The 17,962-nt window shown below is 56.4% G+C and overlaps 1 protein-coding gene across 1 annotated transcript in view; it reads right to left on the bottom strand.

Annotated features, from left to right (window-relative positions):
* The window catches only part of TCERG1L (transcription elongation regulator 1 like), a 177,221-nt gene that overhangs the window by 47,758 nt on the left and 111,501 nt on the right, over nt 1-17,962 (bottom strand). The window contains exons 5-6 of the mRNA XM_034663451.1: nt 13,523-13,617; nt 10,085-10,173 (exon numbers count right to left, since the gene is read on the bottom strand). Coding sequence (XP_034519342.1) covers nt 10,085-10,173; nt 13,523-13,617 — 184 coding nt within the window. The remainder of the gene's footprint in view (nt 1-10,084; nt 10,174-13,522; nt 13,618-17,962) is intronic.

The following is a 17,962-nucleotide window of genomic DNA, read 5'->3' on the forward strand; positions in this document are numbered from 1 at the left end:
GGGGCGGGAGAGGGAGGCAGGAGGAGCCCACACTGTGGGTCTCGGGGATGGAGGAATGGCTAAGGATGGCAAGAGGCTCCAGAAGCTGGAAAAGGCAAGGAAGAGACTCCCCTGTGGAGCCTCCAGAAGGAACACGGTCCTGCCCGCACCTGGATTTCAGTCCCGTGAGACCCAGGTGGGACTTCGGACCTCCAGAATTATGAGATGCTAAATTTGTGGAGTTGAAGCCTCTGGGTTTGTGGCAGACTGGTCAGCGGGGCTCACCTGTGGCCCCTCTCTGTCCTGGGCACCAGAACGAGGACCCGCCTCCAGCCAGCAGTGACCCAAACCCCATGCACTGGGCCGAAGCGCACTGGCCACCGCTGGCCTTGGCATCGAAGGTGGAAGAAGACAGTGACCCGCCCTCTGGCTGACATCTCCTTCAGCTCTAGGCCTGTCCTTGACCTTTGGGTGACCTTGGGAGCATCCCCTTGTCCAGGTAGCCTCAGATCAGGGGAACTGGCCTCAGATCACCTCTGGGCCCTCCCACCTGGCTCTGGGAGGCTGTCCTGCCCACGGAGCAGCTGGCCTCCTGAGTGGTCGACGGAAAATCACTGGTTTTCCTAAGACCCATGCAGGGTGCTGGGTTCTTAGAACATTCTGGTCAGCAGCGGGGAGGAGACTGGAGAATAAGCAGCTGAAGACGAGTGAAGATATCCACTGCCCCCGGTCTGGACAAGCCCACGTCCTGTCACGCAGTGTCATGGGGCTTAAGAGAGATGGGGTTCCAACTATGGGCCCCAGCTGCCACTTACAGATCTTGTGTTGACCCAACACTACGCTGCAGGGAGGCCAGTGGGGCTGGGCAGGTGGGTCCCTTAGATGAGTCTGGGCAGTAAGTCTGGACAGGTGGCTTATGGTCAGGTGGTCGAGGAAGATGGGCATGGGCACCTGTGTCTGGACTAGAAGCCCAGGCAGCGGGGTGCAAGCAGGGGTCTGGACAGGAGGCCTGGACAGAAGGGTCTGGTGGGTGAGTCTGGGCAGCCATGCAGCAGGGAATTCCGGACTCTGCAGACACATCCCGGTGCCGGGCTGCCTGGTGTGAGAAGGATCCCTGGGTTCCTGGCCTCCTCTAGTGGAGAGAGGGAGGCAGGGGCTGCCCAGGTGGGACCGACTGACCTCCAGCAAGGCCTGGAGGACCCACCTGAATTCCTCCCAGTGTCTTGGTTTCCAAAGAAAACCAGGGATCACGTCAGCAGGGGAAGTCGGCTCTCTCGAGCGCCAGATGCCACCGCTGAGGGCTGCCCACCTGCTGACCGGGGTCCTCCCTGCTGCTGCCTCTCCTGTCCCCAGTGAAACCCTCGCCCTCGACACTTGAAAACATGCCGTCCCACGGCAAGCCCCCAGGTCTTCTCCCTTGGGCGGACACGGTTCATTCTGTCACTAACTTTCCAAGGGACTTTCCCCCTGGCTCCAAGCGCTGCTGTTAACTAAAGGAAGAGACTTCACACCTGGGGACATATTTGGCACCATTCTCCCCAGATCCTGGATCAGTCTCCTGTTTCGGGGATGCAGTGACTCCGTAAGCTCCCGGTGCTGAGTCCAGAGACACTCGTAGCATCCGAATCACCAGAAAAGCCAGCACCCGAAACCCCGCTGAAGCGTGGGCAGTGATCCTTGCCCCCTGACTCCATCTCTGAGCTTCCAGAGAAGGGAAGAGAGGAGCTAATTAGGCACTTAATCGGGGATTATTACCAGGGAGAGAGCCCAGCGACAACAATTAATGTGGCACACATTTCTATCCAGCCTACAAAGAACCCAGTTCCAGTGCCACAGGGACACGTGTGGATTTGAACCAAAGAGCTGGTGGCACGGTAAATAAATGTGATCCCCCACGAGAAATCTGCCCATCCACTCGTCACGGCTGGTTTCAACGAGATGGAGCCAGCTGTAACATGCAAAATTAATTTTATGTATCATATACATAAAGTAATAATATGTATACGTTCGCCTTCTTTAATCATGCTGCATAATATCTGGAGAGCTGCCATGTTCCCTCTTCTCTTTAACTGTCCCCGTATCCCAGAGGACGTAATTAGCACCTCAGAGTTATTTAAGTCTGGGACAGAACATCCACACTCACACATGAAGATCTGGACCCTGTCGAGTAAAGCTGAGCTGGCAGCTATGGGGCACTCCAGGGGTCCCAGAGGCACCTGTGGCAGCGGACCCCCAGGGCTACACTGTCGTTCCAGGAGTAGGGGACGTGAAGACTCGCAATGGGTCCCTCCCTCTGTCCACCTGATCTGTTCCCCCTGCATACCCGTCCCAGGAGGACTGTCCTGAGGGGACAGAGCCTGACGTCCTCTGGGTCTCCCCCCATGGCTGAAGGCTCTGGACTCATAAGCAGGGTCTGGGTGCCCTTTGCTCTTCCCCCCCGTCCTCACTCTTCCTCCGTCTCAGGAAGGGCTGGCCCGGCAGCATGCAGGAGCTCTGGCTGGTGCGCAGGGCGGGCTGGGCAAGGAGGCACAGATTCATGGAGGAGAGGGTAAAAACCTCCCTCGCATCTTCCCTCCTGGGATGGTGCAATTTGCAGTAAGAAATACATATTTGGCTGTGTCACTGTTTCTGGCACAGTGCTCCTAAAATCCTTGGGCTCTCCTAAGACATGAGAGCAGAGAAAGAAAGGCGGGATGGGTCTCTTGTTACGCGCATCACAAGCCCTTTATGCCTACGATGTGACTTAGGGCAGCACTCAAAGATGGGGGCAGGTGGCCAGGAGAACCAACCATGTGACTAGAGGGTTGGAACTTTCAACCCTTTCCACCCCCCCACCTCAACGGACGGGACTGGGGGCTGGGGGTTGAATCCATCACCAAAGGCCAACGACTGAGCCACTCCTGCCTACATAATGAAGCCTCCATGAAAACTCAAAGGTGGGGGAATCAGAGAGCTTCTGGGCTGGTGATCCCATGGAACTGGGGGAGAGTGGTCCCCAGGAGAAGGCGTGGAAACTCCTCACCCACTCCCCACACCTCACCCATGCATTTCTTCCATCCAGCTGTTCCCAAGTTGTAACCTTTTATAATAAACCAGTAATCTAGTCTTCCGAGTTCCATGAGCCGCTCTAGCAAATTAATCCAGCCGGAGGAGGGGGTCATGGGAACCCCTGATCTATAGCCGATCGGACATAAGCAGAGGGGACAGCGTGGGCTTGAGACTGGTGTCTCCAGTGGGGAGGGGGCGGTCTCGGGGACCGAGCCCTTGACCTGTGTGCGGGGTCTGAGCCATCTCCAGGTAGACACGGTCAGACTGAGTGAACCCATAGGGCACCCAGCTGGTGTCATAGAAGGCTTGGTGTGGGAGGACCCACAACAGGTGGTGGTGGAAGTGAGGTCGTGCATAGAGCCTTGAGAGCCCAGGAGACCTGGGAGGTGCTTCTGTCGGCACCTCCTCAGCCCGTTCTGCACCCCCCACCCCGGCTGCAGCACCCACCCCCATGGCACTCATTCAGGGAAGAGCTCGGGGATGGCCAGCCACACCTGCTCCTCCAGACGGGGACACGGCCGCCCGCAGCAGCAACCTGTTGTCGTGGGGACATGCTGGTGTTGGTGCGCATGCCCTCAGCTCTAAGACTGGTGGCCTTGCCATCTCCTGTGAAGACCAGTCAGGCTGGTGACCTCACAGTATCACTCCAGACAGAAAATGGTCCAGATTCGGGGACGCGTGGGTGCCACCTGGGGAAAGGCCACGATGCTGAGGGCGCAGGGCCCGGACAACCGACAGGGGCGGCTCGGGGCTCTGCATCCAAGTTCCTGGGAGAAAGGGGCCCCTGCCCCTCCCTCAGAGGGAGGGCTGCTCTCCGTGGGGACGAAAAGACAGAAGCCGGTGGGAAAGGCGGGGATGGCGGCTTCTGGGCCCTGTCCTCCCCCTGCCAAGGGGGGGCAATGAGCCGCGTGCGCACCGGTCTCTGCCCCTGAACGCAGCCAAGTTAACACTGCTGCGCAGCTCCTGAGTGCGTCTACCTCTCCGACTTTGGTGACCGCGTGTAAATGTATTCCCCATTTTCTAACGATCAGCAGAAAGGCGCTGGGCAGCCATCCGCAGAGCTGGGCTCCCGCTCCGGAGTCCTGGCCGGCTGTCCATCCAGCCTCTCGGAGAGGAGATGCGGGTCCTCAGGAGGCTTGTTCTCAGCACCCACCCAGGCCCAGGGCCTCCCCACTCCGTCGTCACAGAGCAGCGGCCGCGACGGCTCTGGGCTTCAGGGGACTCTGGCTTTCTGGAGAGTCATGGTGTCACCTCCGCCCCGTGGAGTCCACCGGAGTCTGGCGTGGGCGACCGCAGGGCCTGCTCCCCACGCTGGGTCCCAGCCATCGTGTCCCTGCCCAGTCAGAAGACGCAGGCNAGCCTCTCGGAGAGGAGATGCGGGTCCTCAGGAGGCTTGTTCTCAGCACCCACCCAGGCCCAGGGCCTCCCCGCTCCGTCGTCACAGAGCAGCGGCCGCGACGGCTCTGGGCTTCAGGGGACTCTGGCTTTCTGGAGAGTCACGGTGTCACCTCCGCCCCGTGGAGTCCACCGGAGTCTGGCGTGGGCGACCACAGGGCCTGCTCCCCACGCTGGGTCCCAGCCATCGTGTCCCTGCCCAGTCAGAAGACGCAGGCGAGGGGCTCCCCACACCCATCGGCGCCGCGGCAGGAACGCGAGGCCGCGGGCAGACTCATCAAAGTGGGCGGAGAGCAGAGCGGGGACAGCACAACTCAGCCCCGTCCCAGGGGCTGCTCGCTCGGGAGCCTCTAAAATGGCAGCCTCCCCCCACACCCCCTCCGTCAGCCTTAACTAAGCCACTCTGACATTTCACTGAACATTAGAATCCCCTCCCCAACAAGTAATGTCTCACCTGNAAATAAAATCTTTAAAAAAAAAAAAAAAAAGAAGAAGACGCAGGCGAGGGGCTCCCCACACCCATCGGCGCCGTGCCAGGAACGCGAGGCCGCGGGCAGACTCATCAAAGTGGGCGGAGAGCAGAGCGGGGACGGCACAACTCAGCCCCGTCCCAGGGGCTGCTCACTCGGGAGCCTCTAAAATGGCAGCCTCCCCCCGCACCCCCTCCGTCAGCCTTAACTAAGCCACTCTGACATTTCACTGAACATTAGAATCCCCTCCCCAACAAGTAATGTCTCACCTGTCCCTTCCCTGACATAATGAGAGACTCGATTATGCTAAGGGGACAGAGTGACATTTGGCTTCTCTTCGGCAGTGATGTGCGTGGGCTCCAGGCTCGGCCACCTGCCTGCATGGAGGACTGCGCATGTCCTGCTGCGTGACACGCCCAGCATCCTCTTAAGTGCACTGTCCAATTACTTTGTTCCTGTCAAACATCAGCCACACCTAGTATGCTTTGGGGAATTTTCCTTTCTTTCTGGAAAAGTTCTACCAACTTCACCCAAGAATATATTTTTTACATTAGTTCTTTTAAAGTCAAACGTGGGGGCGCCTGGGTGGCACAGCGGTTAAGCGTCTGCCTTCGGCTCAGGGCGTGATCCCGGCATTGTGGGATCGAGCCCCACATCAGGCTCCTCCGCTATGAGCCTGCTTCTTCCTCTCCCACTCCCCCTGCTTGTGTTCCCTCTCTCGCTGGCTGTCTCTATCTCTGTCAAATAAATAAATAAAATCTTTAAAAAAAAAATAAAGTCAAACGTGTTCACCACCCATATTCAGAGAAATATAGAGAACCTACTTTTAAAACTTCACACTCAGCGGATTAATAGTTATAAGTGAATAGAACANGTTCCCTCTCTCGCTGGCTGTCTCTATCTCTGTCAAATAAATAAATAAAATCTTTAAAAAAAAAAATAAAGTCAAACGTGTTCACCACCCATATTCAGAGAAATATAGAGAACCTACTTTTAAAACCTCACACTCAGTGGATTAATAGTTATAAGTGAATAGAATGATGCCCTTGGTGGGTGCTAAGATAGCGAATAAAGTCAGAATAAAAAGCATGCTCTTAACATAAAGTCGGGGAACAGAGGGTGCACTTGGGGGGTCGTGCCTCTAGGCACCTGTTCAAAGGATGCCCTCCCGCGCAAGGCACGAGGCTACGCCCGCCGCCGGCTTCTCCGTGGTCACGCTGGGCCCCCGGCGCCAGCCCCCACCGCAGCCACGCTGGCAGCTCCCCACGCACTCCCGCCAAACTGCCTCCTTCCTCACGGCAACCTCTCAGCGGGCCTCGCCGCGAGGCGGCACCTGCTGGCTGGCGGGGTCAGCTCGAGCTCTTGCGGGTCCTCCTGAGCCGCTGTGCAAAGGACTCCAGGTTCGGCTGTGGAGGCGTCACGGGCACGAACTTGAACTACGTCAGTCTGACCTTTTGGAAAATGGTCTTATTTCAAATCTAATGTTTGTTTGTTTTTTAATTTTACAAAAAATAGTAAATTACTGGCAAATCCGTAATCTTTAAAGAATTCTAAAATGTTAATTAATCACTGCACTGGCATTGATGATCACTTGAGCCAATGGCTCATGAACTTTACACTTTTCACAGTCTTTACTTTTTTCGTGTCTTCAGTGTCTCCAGGGAACACATTTTAGTGACCTTCCAATTAACAGAGTGGCTGAGTTGTCCCAGAACGGCCATGTGGGTCAAAAGCCAGATTATAAAGAAGGAGGAGGAAGACGAGCCGGAGAAATGGAGAAACAAATCCATAAGAGACTGAACAACCCTCTTCTAGAATGACCACGCTGAAAACAGGAGCAGATTTGGAAAAAGAGCTCAGATTGCATCACGTCTCTCCCCGGCTCCCTCTTCCATTTTGAGTCAGATAGGACGTCCCTTTCTATGAAAGTTCATACGTAGTCTCCATTTTCCTGCTTCTCCTTAAACCCTCCCAATGGCATGAGGCTCCATGAGCTTCTGAGTAGCAGAGCTGGCCCAAGACGTCTTTCTGGGCTCCGAAGCCATGTCCATGGTTCAGCTGGCACAGGCAGGAAGAACAAGGGGTCGGATCCTCCCCCACGTCCACCGGGTGTCCCCGCACCGACCTGGCATTTCTGAAGGGATTCGTGCGACGCTAGTATCTTTAAGATGGCTGTACGCCCAGCCACGTCTCATCAGCCTGAAACCTCTAGAATCTTCTAGAAATCCCGAGTTTTCTCTGGAGAATGTTGGTCTGAGGTCAAGGCTCGGGTCTGTGGGTGATGTCTCATTCTTGGATCTGACCTGAGCTGGCAGCCTGAGCCCTCACCCTTCCCTCTGGAGGGGGTCTTCTCCTGAAGGCAGGAGTGAGGTCTGTCTGACCGACGGGACCACCGTGGACAGGGCTGCCTTCAGCGGAAGAACAAGAACCAGATTCCCCCAGACTTGAGCAGGGAGCCCTGATGTTTGACGGTGAGAAGGAAAGAGACTCAGGAAAGCACAGAGCTCCTGGGAGGTGCTGCCCGCCTGTGGCCACCCGCCAGCACCTGCAGGACCTGCCAGCATCCCCAGCTCACCTCCAAGGGACCCAGTCACATCCCACCGTCCCCCCACCCCACTTCCACACGGACACCTCACCATCAAGCCCTCCTGATTGGAGAGGAAGGCCATGTTCCTGGACTACCCCCATCTGTGACAGTGTCCTCGACACGCCACGGGCAGATTCAGATGCCCCAATGCACTGGTGGCCGGCGAGGGTGACAGGGGATGGAGTCAGGGCCCTGCACCTCCCGTGGGTCCCCTGCCCTCCCACTGCCCGAGAACTGACCAACCAGATGAAAGGCCGACCAGCAGCAAATGCAGAACAAGGCTGTCAGGACTGGTTGAAGGAAGGGAAGCCGCAGAGCTGCCCAGGCAGGAGAGCCCTTCCCGGAGGCAGACCGCGGTGTCAGGCGGTGCGCTGGGACTAGGCTCCCACACGTGGGACGCCAAGATTACTGAGGATGTCAGACCACGTCGCACGCGAAGCCACCTCCCAAGTGGAGAACGAGGGCGTGGGCCCCTCCCGCCGTGAGGTCGAGGGTCCGTGCTCAGGGGACAAGCAAACCCAGGCTCGAAGGTGTGCTGGGTGGGTCGGTCGATACTCCCGTCCTTAACCCAACTGGCTCAACAAGGCCAAGACGCTCTCCTTCAAGGGGCGCTGAGTCAGAAAAGCGCGCACGGAGGAACGGAGAGCCGGCACTGGCAGCTTCTCTGTAACCTCAGCGGAGGACCGCACAGGTTCAGCCAGCAGGCCTGACTGCCACCCAGAAAGTGCATCCTTGGGGCGTGGAAGCCATCCATGCACGTGTGGGCATGCCATGTCTTGCCGAACGGTGACCCTGCCACTGCCTGGCCGGCGTGCTCAGGGCTGCCGTCCCCATCCTGCTGGTGAGTCAGCGAGAGGACGCTGGAGTTCAGGCTCCCGGCTGGCTGCCGCTGGGGCTGCAGGCCCAGGAAGGGCACACCCTGATTCACAATTTATGGGTGACAACAAGGGTCAGTAGGATTTCCCTGATCTCGCTTAGCATTTTGCATTCTAACATGGTATCACTGAGGAAGGCAAACCGTGGCTTCACAGTTAGAAAGTATCCTGCTCAAGGTCACATTTTCTACCGAATTATAATCCTCCGAGGGCCACTCACCTGTGCTGAACTTCCCCCCACCCCCTAAGCAGGACTTGGAAAGTGTGTCTACCTTAGAGACACGCTGGAGAGAGTTTGGTTATAGAAGACCCCAAGCACTGCTCGCGGCATAATAAAAACACGGATGTGGTCTGCACCCCTCATTCGATTCCTGGCAAATCACCTGGCCAGTGATCCAATCAGTCACGCCTTTGTAATGCAACGTCCACACATAACGGGGTTTGTGAACACTCGTGTCCTAGGGTGCTGCTCTCAGGGGCACAGAAGCTCCTGGACCTCCCCACACAGCTCAACCACTGGTCCCCTCCACCCGGCTGTTCCAGAGTTACAGCCTTCCTAATACAACTGCAGCCACAAGGAAACCTTTCTCCTGAGCCCTGGGAGCCACCCTAGCAGATTATCACACCCGAGGGGAAGTTGTAGGAACCCCCACATTTGTGATCCGCGAGGCCAACGTGCAGGTGGCCCAGGACCCCATTTGCATCTGGGTCTGAAGCCAGGGCAACACTGAGCGATGGAGCTCTTGTCCCCTGGGTCTGGGCAACTCCACGTCAGTGTCACAACTGAATTGTAGGACCGTCCCTAAGTGTGGGGATGACTGGAGAACTGGGTGTGAACTGTGGGTTAGCAGAAGAAGGTTGGTCCCTAACAGCGTGTTCAGGGTGCAGGATGGCTTCTGTCTTCGGCTCAAGACAGAGGGAGGGGCCACCAGGGCTGTCGTGCAAAGAAGGAGCACGGCCCAGTCTCTGGTGAAGAACATGGTTTACCACAATAAGCAGGTGCTCGGGGCAGAGCCGCAGGGCCCAGCAGATGCCCAAGGTGCTCTTCCGGCATTGCTGGTCACCAGCGACACGACGCCAGGCTGATGGCACGCCGGGACCAGCAGCAGGTGGCTGTCCCTACACAGAGGGTGCCTGACGCAAGGGTGCGGTCTATTGTCTGAATTCACTGTTCCTTCCAGCTCTGTCCTACCCTCTCATCTTCAGATTTTAAAGCTAATTTTTATTATAATAACCTTTTTCTTCTGCTTCCAAATTACTCTATTATAAAAGGACATTTTTAAAAACCAAAGACAGTGGCTCCCTCGTGGAGGGCACTTTGAGTGCGGCATACTCAAAGATCAGGGATCCTCACAGGGCAGCTGGGGAGAGCCAGACATATCTTTAATTAACAGCCACTCAGCGACTATGTTCTTGGAGTGGAGGGAAAAAAGCTCTTTGAAGTGTAATGCCTGCTACATCTCCTCAGACACCGTTGTTCACGGATATATACGGAACAGCTTATTGTTTTAACACAGACTCGCAAGTGTACGGGAACAGGAGAGCTCATCGCTTAAATGCTATTTTTCTTTCTGCAGCATGTCACAACAGTGTGGAGCCGCCCTGAGCTGCACATTAACTGTCCAAAGCACAGTATTACTTAAGGAACGTGCACATTCCCCCCGGTGCCGACAGGCAAGCGCCGGGTGTAGACAAGGCTGTCCCTGCTCTCAGGTCTCGGGGCATCTTACCAGGGGGATCCGGGCACCGGGGTGGAGGCCACGGGTCTGTTTCCCTCGGCCGCGCTGTCCTCTCTGGTCACTAGCATCGACGGAGGCTCCTTTCAACAGAAATAGAAGGACAGCACTGGTTTTTTTTTAAAGTTAAACACTCATCTTCAATTAGGCAACCAAGTGAAGAATAACAAGTCTCCCGCAGACAGACCTGCCTGCAGTACCCACTCGATAACGACCCGCTCAGCACAGCAAAGCAAATGGGACTGAGCAATTATGCTGAGAATACGGAATTTAAGGCACAACAGACCGTGCTGAGTAACTCAGACAAAGGCATCTCCCTAATTACCCCAAATTGGCTAAACTACCTGCTTTTGCAGACACGGAGACAGGCAGCCACGGCCAAGAGATTGTTTCTGGATGCCTTAACATCTCGTGGGTAAAAAATCACATGGATTCATCTCCAGAAATGGGCCGACCCAGAGGCTGGGGTCCAGGGCTTTCAAAACTGTGCACTCTGAGGGACCCTGGAAGCAGCAAGGGGTCCTGGGTGCAGTTGGGGCTTGCTCACCCCAGGCCCTTGAAGGCAGGAGGAAGGGAGGAAGACACAAGCCTGCTTCCTTGCAGCCCCCCAGTGAGGCCGGCCTCCCCTTTCTGAGCATCTAGCTGGGGGCAGCGTTCAGGGGCGTATGACATGGTGCAGGGGATTGTGGGGCAGAGTTGGGTTTGAAATCCACTCCGTCTCTGTTTAGAAAATAAGGAATGTCTGAACATGACACCACCTAGAAGAAAATGAAGATTTATTCTCTAATAATAAAAAGAAAAAAAAAACATGGCTGGGACACTCGCTCATCGTTCATTATGGATACAATTTGGAGAGAAATGAAAGTTGCTTGTGGACAGAAACTACAAGGTGGTTATAACAGCAACATAAACGCAGACCGAGGGTTCAGACTAACTTCTTCAGCTGCCTTCCTGTGGGAGGAACGCTGGCTCATCGTCAGACCTCCGGAGGGAAAACAAAACCGAGTTCCTGCAGGTAGAACTGCAAAGCCACGGAGAGGAATCTTTAAAAAAGTGTCACCTCGACTCTGGAGCAGCTGAAGGAGGGAAAGGGAGTTGCAGGGAGCACAGTAAACTACCGTGGTGGGGGGAGGACGGTGTTTTCTTCTCCAGCTGTTTCCATAGTTTTAATCTCAAGCTTGGAATGTATGATACTGGGTTCTCTTTCTCTTAGAAAATCAGGTGAGTTTAAAAACCAACAGGATGTTATTCGAAGCAACGACCAGGATCTCAGCTGAGAATGTCAAGTGCAATTAAAGCTCTAGATTCCTTGAATAAAAGGGAAAAAAAAAAACCAACAATGATGCCATCTCGATTTCCAGCATGGCTTGTGTCAGGACCTTAAGGGACATTGTAGGTGAGGAGGTGGGTAACCATGTGTATGAACCGTCTGGACTAACAGGCTCTGCGGGGCCACGCCGCCATGTGAGCACCTGCCGCAGAGCCCGCCCGCGAGGAGGGCACGTGCATGGAAGGCCACGCACACCCACACGCACCTCGGCCAGAATTGTGTAAACTGTGCCAGCCTCCGTGCAAACCGACAAGCTGGAAAGGCAAATGCTAAACTATGGAAGCGCTGAAACACGAGATTCAGAAAAAACGTTCAGGGCCCCGAGTGTCTGGGAGCCCAGGGTGAAGGAGGTCCCACGCAAGGAAACGTGGCACTCTGTGGGGCCGCCCCCGTTGCCACCTGCCCACCCACAAGACGAGGGCTTGGAAGGGCATGAGTGGCCAGTGTGAGCAGAGCCGGCTGAGAGGAAGGACAGGAGTCCTGAGCTGACAAATTCCTCTGGAAAAGTCCCCGTGGGGCCTCAGGTTGAGGGCAAAGCGGGCAGGGCACCTTTCCACCATCAGACAGACGATGCCCGGGAAGTGAGAGACCGTCTCCCTCCTGCATGACCATCCTGGGCTTTCACAGGGACCCTCCTGTGACTCTCCATTCGCTGGCACAGATAATGTCACGGAAGAAATGATTTTTAATTTACATAATTATCCCTGAGTTAAATTTAAGAATAATTTCTTTTAGAATTTTCGGGTAGCAGAAGATACCTTTCCTTCCTATGAGGAAAAAACTCGGGATAAATAATGAACATACTGGGGAGGACTCAGAAAGTGGTGTTAAAAAAAAATATTGAGACCAGAGTTTATAGTACTAACCCAATTAGAAAAACGAGGGGAGATTTTCATTATGAAGCTAATCGAACGCTAGAAACCCAACGAGGGCCCTGCACGGTGGATTACCCCGGCTAATTACGCACGCAGGTTTGGCGGGGCATGATTTGTGGCAGGGACTAGCGTTTAAATTTGGCAAGGCTGGGATTCTCTCCGCTAATTTCCAAGGTCGTCTCCGTGTGGCACACGCTGCTCACAATTTCCTGTTGGTGATAAAAATGGCATAAAACTCCCTTTCCGCGCTAACGTGATAAAAGTGAATTAGAGGCGTGGAGCCCAGGGATAAAGAAAGTAGTTAAGGCACCAGAAAGGGTATTTGCTGAATAAATATGTAATTCTGGCGTGGGCGTTCATCTCTTACAGAGAAATCCTATGTCCGGGAGCAAAAGTTCAATGTGCGCGAACATTCATGACCCGCTTACGCCACCGAACGTTGGCGCGAAGGACAGGAGGGTGCCCAGGACTGTCCGTCGCGGGGTCACTGGTAGGAGAGCCGGTGGGAACGGGCATGTTCACAGCACCTGCGGCAGAGACGGACCCAACGGAAGCAAGTTCGAGAGAAGGTGAGCAAGGCTCGGAGGCGGACCGCAGGCCTCCAGAATACTTCACAGATCAGAGCAAATTAAGTGCCATTTGTGATTTTCAAATGTAGCAATAAAAGCTAATCCCTTGGGTCATTCACTGGAAGGTAAACTTGCCAAACACACTCATGGTCAATCCTTAAAATGCCATTTGGCAGAAAGGAAAAGAGAAGCCTCAGATTAGAATGGGTGGAGAAGAACCAAACGTGTGTGGGGGGAGGAGGTCCACACACACCTAAAGAAATCCAAACGCGGGCTCTGGCCTTGCCCCGGTGGTGTCTGTGGACCTGCGGCCAGGCGCCCCGCACGCACCCCTTCTGAAGTGTGGGGAACACACGCGGGAAGCCAGGTCACCACCCAAGCTCCTCCAGACAGAGCCAGACTGGCGAGCCCTGGAGCAGGGACCCTCTGGGAAGGCCAGGCAGCTGTTCCCCAAGCCCTCGGACCCCCGCCCCCCCTGCTGTGTTCTGGAAGGTGTCCTGCCGGATTTGGCCCCGTTTCACAGAGCAGACCGCAACGCAGCACCGCACGAGAGCCAGGTGGGAAACCAGGTGCAGGGACGGGGGAGGGTTAGTGCCCTGAGCCCCCCTCCACCCGAGGTTTCACATCTTTAAAACACAAACAGAGTCCGCAGACCCACCTTCTCTTCCCCGTCCCCGGCCGGGCTCTTCCTCTCGGCGGCGCGCAGCATGAGGGCCGGAGGGCAGGGCGCTCGGCTGCGCTCCCTGCTTTTATCTGTCGGACCAAAACAACTGTCATTAGCACCCCATTCGTCACATCACTTTGGAAAACTAAACAAGGACAGAGAGTGGCATTGAAATTCAACTTGGCAGCCCACACGGCGCATCCCACAGAAAGGTCGTGTTGACCCAGGCCTTGATGGTGGTCTTTTGACTGAGTCCCTCCCAGGACACGGAGCTCCCCTGGCAACACCTGCTAAGCCCGGGCACCAGCCACAATGCTGTGGCCACAGCCAGTGGACGAGGACACAGGGGTCATGTATGGACGGCCACAGGCTCGCACACTGAAGGGCCTTGACAAGGGACAAGGGCCAACCTGGGACAGAAGAACCAGGCTTTCTTGGCCTCGGTGGCTGGTGGCCAAGACGGGCCACCCTTGGTCCCCATCCTGATAGGGGGGTGGGCGGGGTCCACGCTCTTCAGACCGTGCACCTATCACTAACGTGGGCGCTGGCTTTGCCATGGGCCGACCCACATGGCATTTTGAAAAGCAGTTATTTGGGGTAAAGGAGGGGGGAAATGGCAAAAATGTGGTTTCCGCATACAAAAACAAAGATGAGGCTTCCTCCTATTCTAACCTGTCCACACAGCCCTCAGACGTTTGCAATCCATAAATAGGGGCAGTGAAACACAGCACGATTAACCATCGTTTTCATACTAAAAATTAAAACAAAAAATCCCAAGCCATCTAACCACACAGCAACCAAACAAATAGATACGTTCCCTCTGGAAGAGGCTTGAAGGTCAGGACCCTGGAAACGGGAGGACTGCCTGACCTAGAGCTGTTGTCTATCCCGCACAGCCGGGAAGGCCCTGGGTGGATCCTTCCCTGGGGACAGAGGGAGGGGAACAAGACTGCTTGACACACGTGCGTGTGCACACATGCACACAGACACACAAGGCAGGGGAGGGAAGGTGCCTTGAGGCCTGTGCTCGCAGGGCGGAGCCGGGAAGGGCAGACTTGGGGTCCAAATGATCCCCCTGCACCCCTACCCCACCTTCCTTAACCTGATGCAAACCTGGCTTCCTCTGCTGCGTATCCTGGCAAGGAGGCTGTGGGCAGGGACCACATAGGCCAGGATCCCACGTGGGGCCACGGTGGCATCTGCACCTGGAACTCTCAGGGCTGCGGAGCTGGGTTCAGCCGGCAGGGCAGCCTGTCCTGGAGCCCAGAGGTGGGTTAGTGCTGACCTCTGGGCCCCAGGGCAGCCGTGCCCACCCCAGGAGACATGGGTCGGGGCCTGGCAACACCAAATCCAGGTCCATGTTCAGATCAGCCCCAGGGAACGGTCAAGCCTCACTGAACTGTCTAACCAAACCTGAGTCATGAAAATTCTAGCCTCGGAGCAGTGTGGGTATTTTATTATCACTCCTGGGGATAAGCAGAGCCCGAGCATGGCGCTAACCTCTCCGGAACCTGGAGGGATTCCTCCCCAAAGTCCACCTCCCGTCCAGGTGTGAGAAGCAGTGAGGAGCCTGGGTGCCCAGGCCTCTGTGGGTTCCATGCAGGGCCGTGCCTCCCACCAGCAGCCCCGGCCCCACAGCACGGGCTGCACGTCCACATGGAGGGAGGAGCTAAAGGTGCAAGACACGGCAGAAAGTGAGGCACGGCCTGGGAAAACTGAGGGGAAGACAAGCGTGACTCAGTTTACCAGCTGTCTCAGGAGAGCAGGTTTTCACTTTGACACCCCAGGACCACTGTGTCAGTGTCCTAGGCTGTATGTGGGGACACCACATCCTCACGTTAACGATGCCTGATGACCAGCGTCAACGTCAAAGCCACATCTGTCCGTGCTTCCCCCCGGGGCTGCCCGCTCCCCCGCTTTACTCCGTGGACACCATCCGTGCCGTGAAGACTCATGACCTAAATATCCAGCAGCTTCAACAACATCTCCTGCTTCTGGTGGAAGCTGTCATACGGCAAGTGTGGGCCACTCTATCCAGTCACAACAGACTTCCGGGAAGCTCTGCTCCACCCTTCCGAGGGGCCCGGGCCGGTAACAAGACGCCAGACCTGGGATCCCATCTCGGCTCCAGCCCGTGGCCCCTCGATCCCGCCACAAGGAAGAGAGCATGTGGGTGGAAGGATGTCCAGACCGGCCAGAGACATGCATGGGCCGGAGTCAGGGGGACCACAGAGGACAGAGCCACAGAGGGTGGGTGGCTGTGGAACCCGCCAGAGCAGCTTCTGTGACAAAGGGGGCCGGCCACAGGGAGCCCTGCCGAGCCCTCGGACAGCAGCGTTGAAGGAGCTCCCAGAGCTGGCGGGCAGGACTCCAGACTCACGCTCACTGCTGCACTGGGGAGGCCCGAGAACAGAGATGAGCTGAGCCCACCCTGCTGCCTCCCGGCCGAGACCCAGCCCGAAGCAGGCCGAAGACACAGAAATGCTTGGGCTTTGGCCAGAGTCCCACTCTTCGCGGATGGCCCGGGACTGGGACCTGCATTGTCGCTAGAAATGAGCGGATGGCGCTTTACTTCCTGCCTAAGCCCGAGCCAGAGCCCNCCCTCGATCCCGCCACAAGGAAGAGAGCGTGTGGGTTGGAAGGATGTCCAGACCGGCCAGAGACATGCATGGGCCGGAGTCAGGGGGACCACAGAGGACAGAGCCACAGAGGGTGGGTGGCTGTGGAACCCGCCAGAGCAGCTTCTGTGACAAAGGGGGCCGGCCACAGGGAGCCCTGCCGAGCCCTCGGACAGCAGCGTTGAAGGAGCTCCCAGAGCTGGCGGGCAGGACCCCAGACCCACGCTCACTGCTGCACTGGGGAGGCCCGAGAACAGAGATGAGCTGAGCCCACCCTGCTGCCTCCCGGCCGAGACCCAGCCCGAAGCAGGCCGAAGGCACAGAAATGCTTGGGCTTTGGCCAGAGTCCCACTCTTCGCAGATGGCCCCGGACTGGGACCTGCGTTGTCGCTAGAAATGAGCGGATGGCGCTTTACTTCCTGCCTAAGCCCGAGCCAGAGCCACTGGTCTGCATTTTCCACAAACCTCAAGGGGCCGTGCGAGGAGCCCAGGAGGGTGTGCTGTCCTCCACGACAGACTCCGTGTTGGCCTGTGGTGGCCCCACGGAAGATCACAGCCCCGTGAACCAGCACGCGTGTCGGGATCTTCTCTGCATGTGAGTGACTCACTCCATAAAACCGCGTTCGGAGACCTGACAGCAAGGCCCCGGGCTCACCGGGCTCATCTCAAACGAGGATTGCCTTGCTCAAGTGTGTTCCCGCATTATCTTGAAACATATTACAACCTTCCTCTTACTGAAAATGGTTGATCCTGGTAAACATCAGCTGTTCGCATCTGGCTTTTGAGGTCAAAGCATTTGCACGGCCGGTGAAGATTACCTCGAAACCCTGAATCACGTGCCCCGCGCGGGCCGCCAGGCTCCCTGCGACAGGTGCTGGTGCCGAGTGCCGTGAGGCCTCTCCAGGAGCCCGCCCACCTCTGCTAACAGACTCGCAGGCGCGGGGTCACAGCCGCCGTTGTGCCTCGGGCTCTCATGCAGAACGGGGTCGGCGTCTGGGCCGTTCCACCGTGGACGTGCTCACTGCACGGTTCCCCGTGGGCACTTCTGGGGGCCGCTCTGACACGCTCACGTACTCCTTGCCCTGGGCCTCTCCACAGAGCCCGACGATGTTGTCAGGAAAGGCTCCCTCAAGTGTCTAAGAGAGCATGTTGATGGAGGACAGTCTACAAGTCGCGATGCCCTGGGCGCAGGCAGCTAGGGCTGCACGAAGTGTTTCGGGGCGGAGCGGGGCCGAGGGGCCAGAGCTTTCAGCGCCATCCACCTATCGATCACGCCCGGCGCTGCGATCTGAAGTGCTCTCAAATGGCTTGTGGTTCGATTTTGCTCCTGGCAGGGCTGAGAGGCCAGGGGCTCGGGAAAGGCCCCGTGGAGGTCTGGAAGGAGGGGAGGCCACTCTGCTGAAAATCACCACATCCGTCACCTGACAAGCACTGATGTGCGGCTCACATGGAATCCAGCCCAGCCCCGGTTAGGGGACACGCAGGGAAAGTGATGTGAGCAATTAGCCGGCTCTTCCCTCGAGTCCATCAGGGTGACCAGAGGCCAGGACGCAGCGACAGCCCTCGAAAGGTGCACAGGGGCCGTAACTCAACCCCTTGAAAAAAACCAGAACATCAGGCCACCGATCAAAGACGGCTCCGGGGCACACGATGGGGCAGCAGTTCTGGAGGGAGCTGGACCCTCCACTCAGCAAAGGCTGCTTCTATTGGACAAAGAGCCAGGATTTTTTTTTAAACATTCAAAAATTTATTTATTTTAATTATTAAAACAAACTGCAGACAAAAGTACCTAATGTATCAAAAAGACGAGTGGAAT

Source organism: Ailuropoda melanoleuca, chromosome 6 (assembly GCF_002007445.2).
Source record: "Ailuropoda melanoleuca isolate Jingjing chromosome 6, ASM200744v2, whole genome shotgun sequence".
In the NCBI taxonomy this organism is placed as follows: Eukaryota; Metazoa; Chordata; class Mammalia; order Carnivora; family Ursidae; genus Ailuropoda; species Ailuropoda melanoleuca.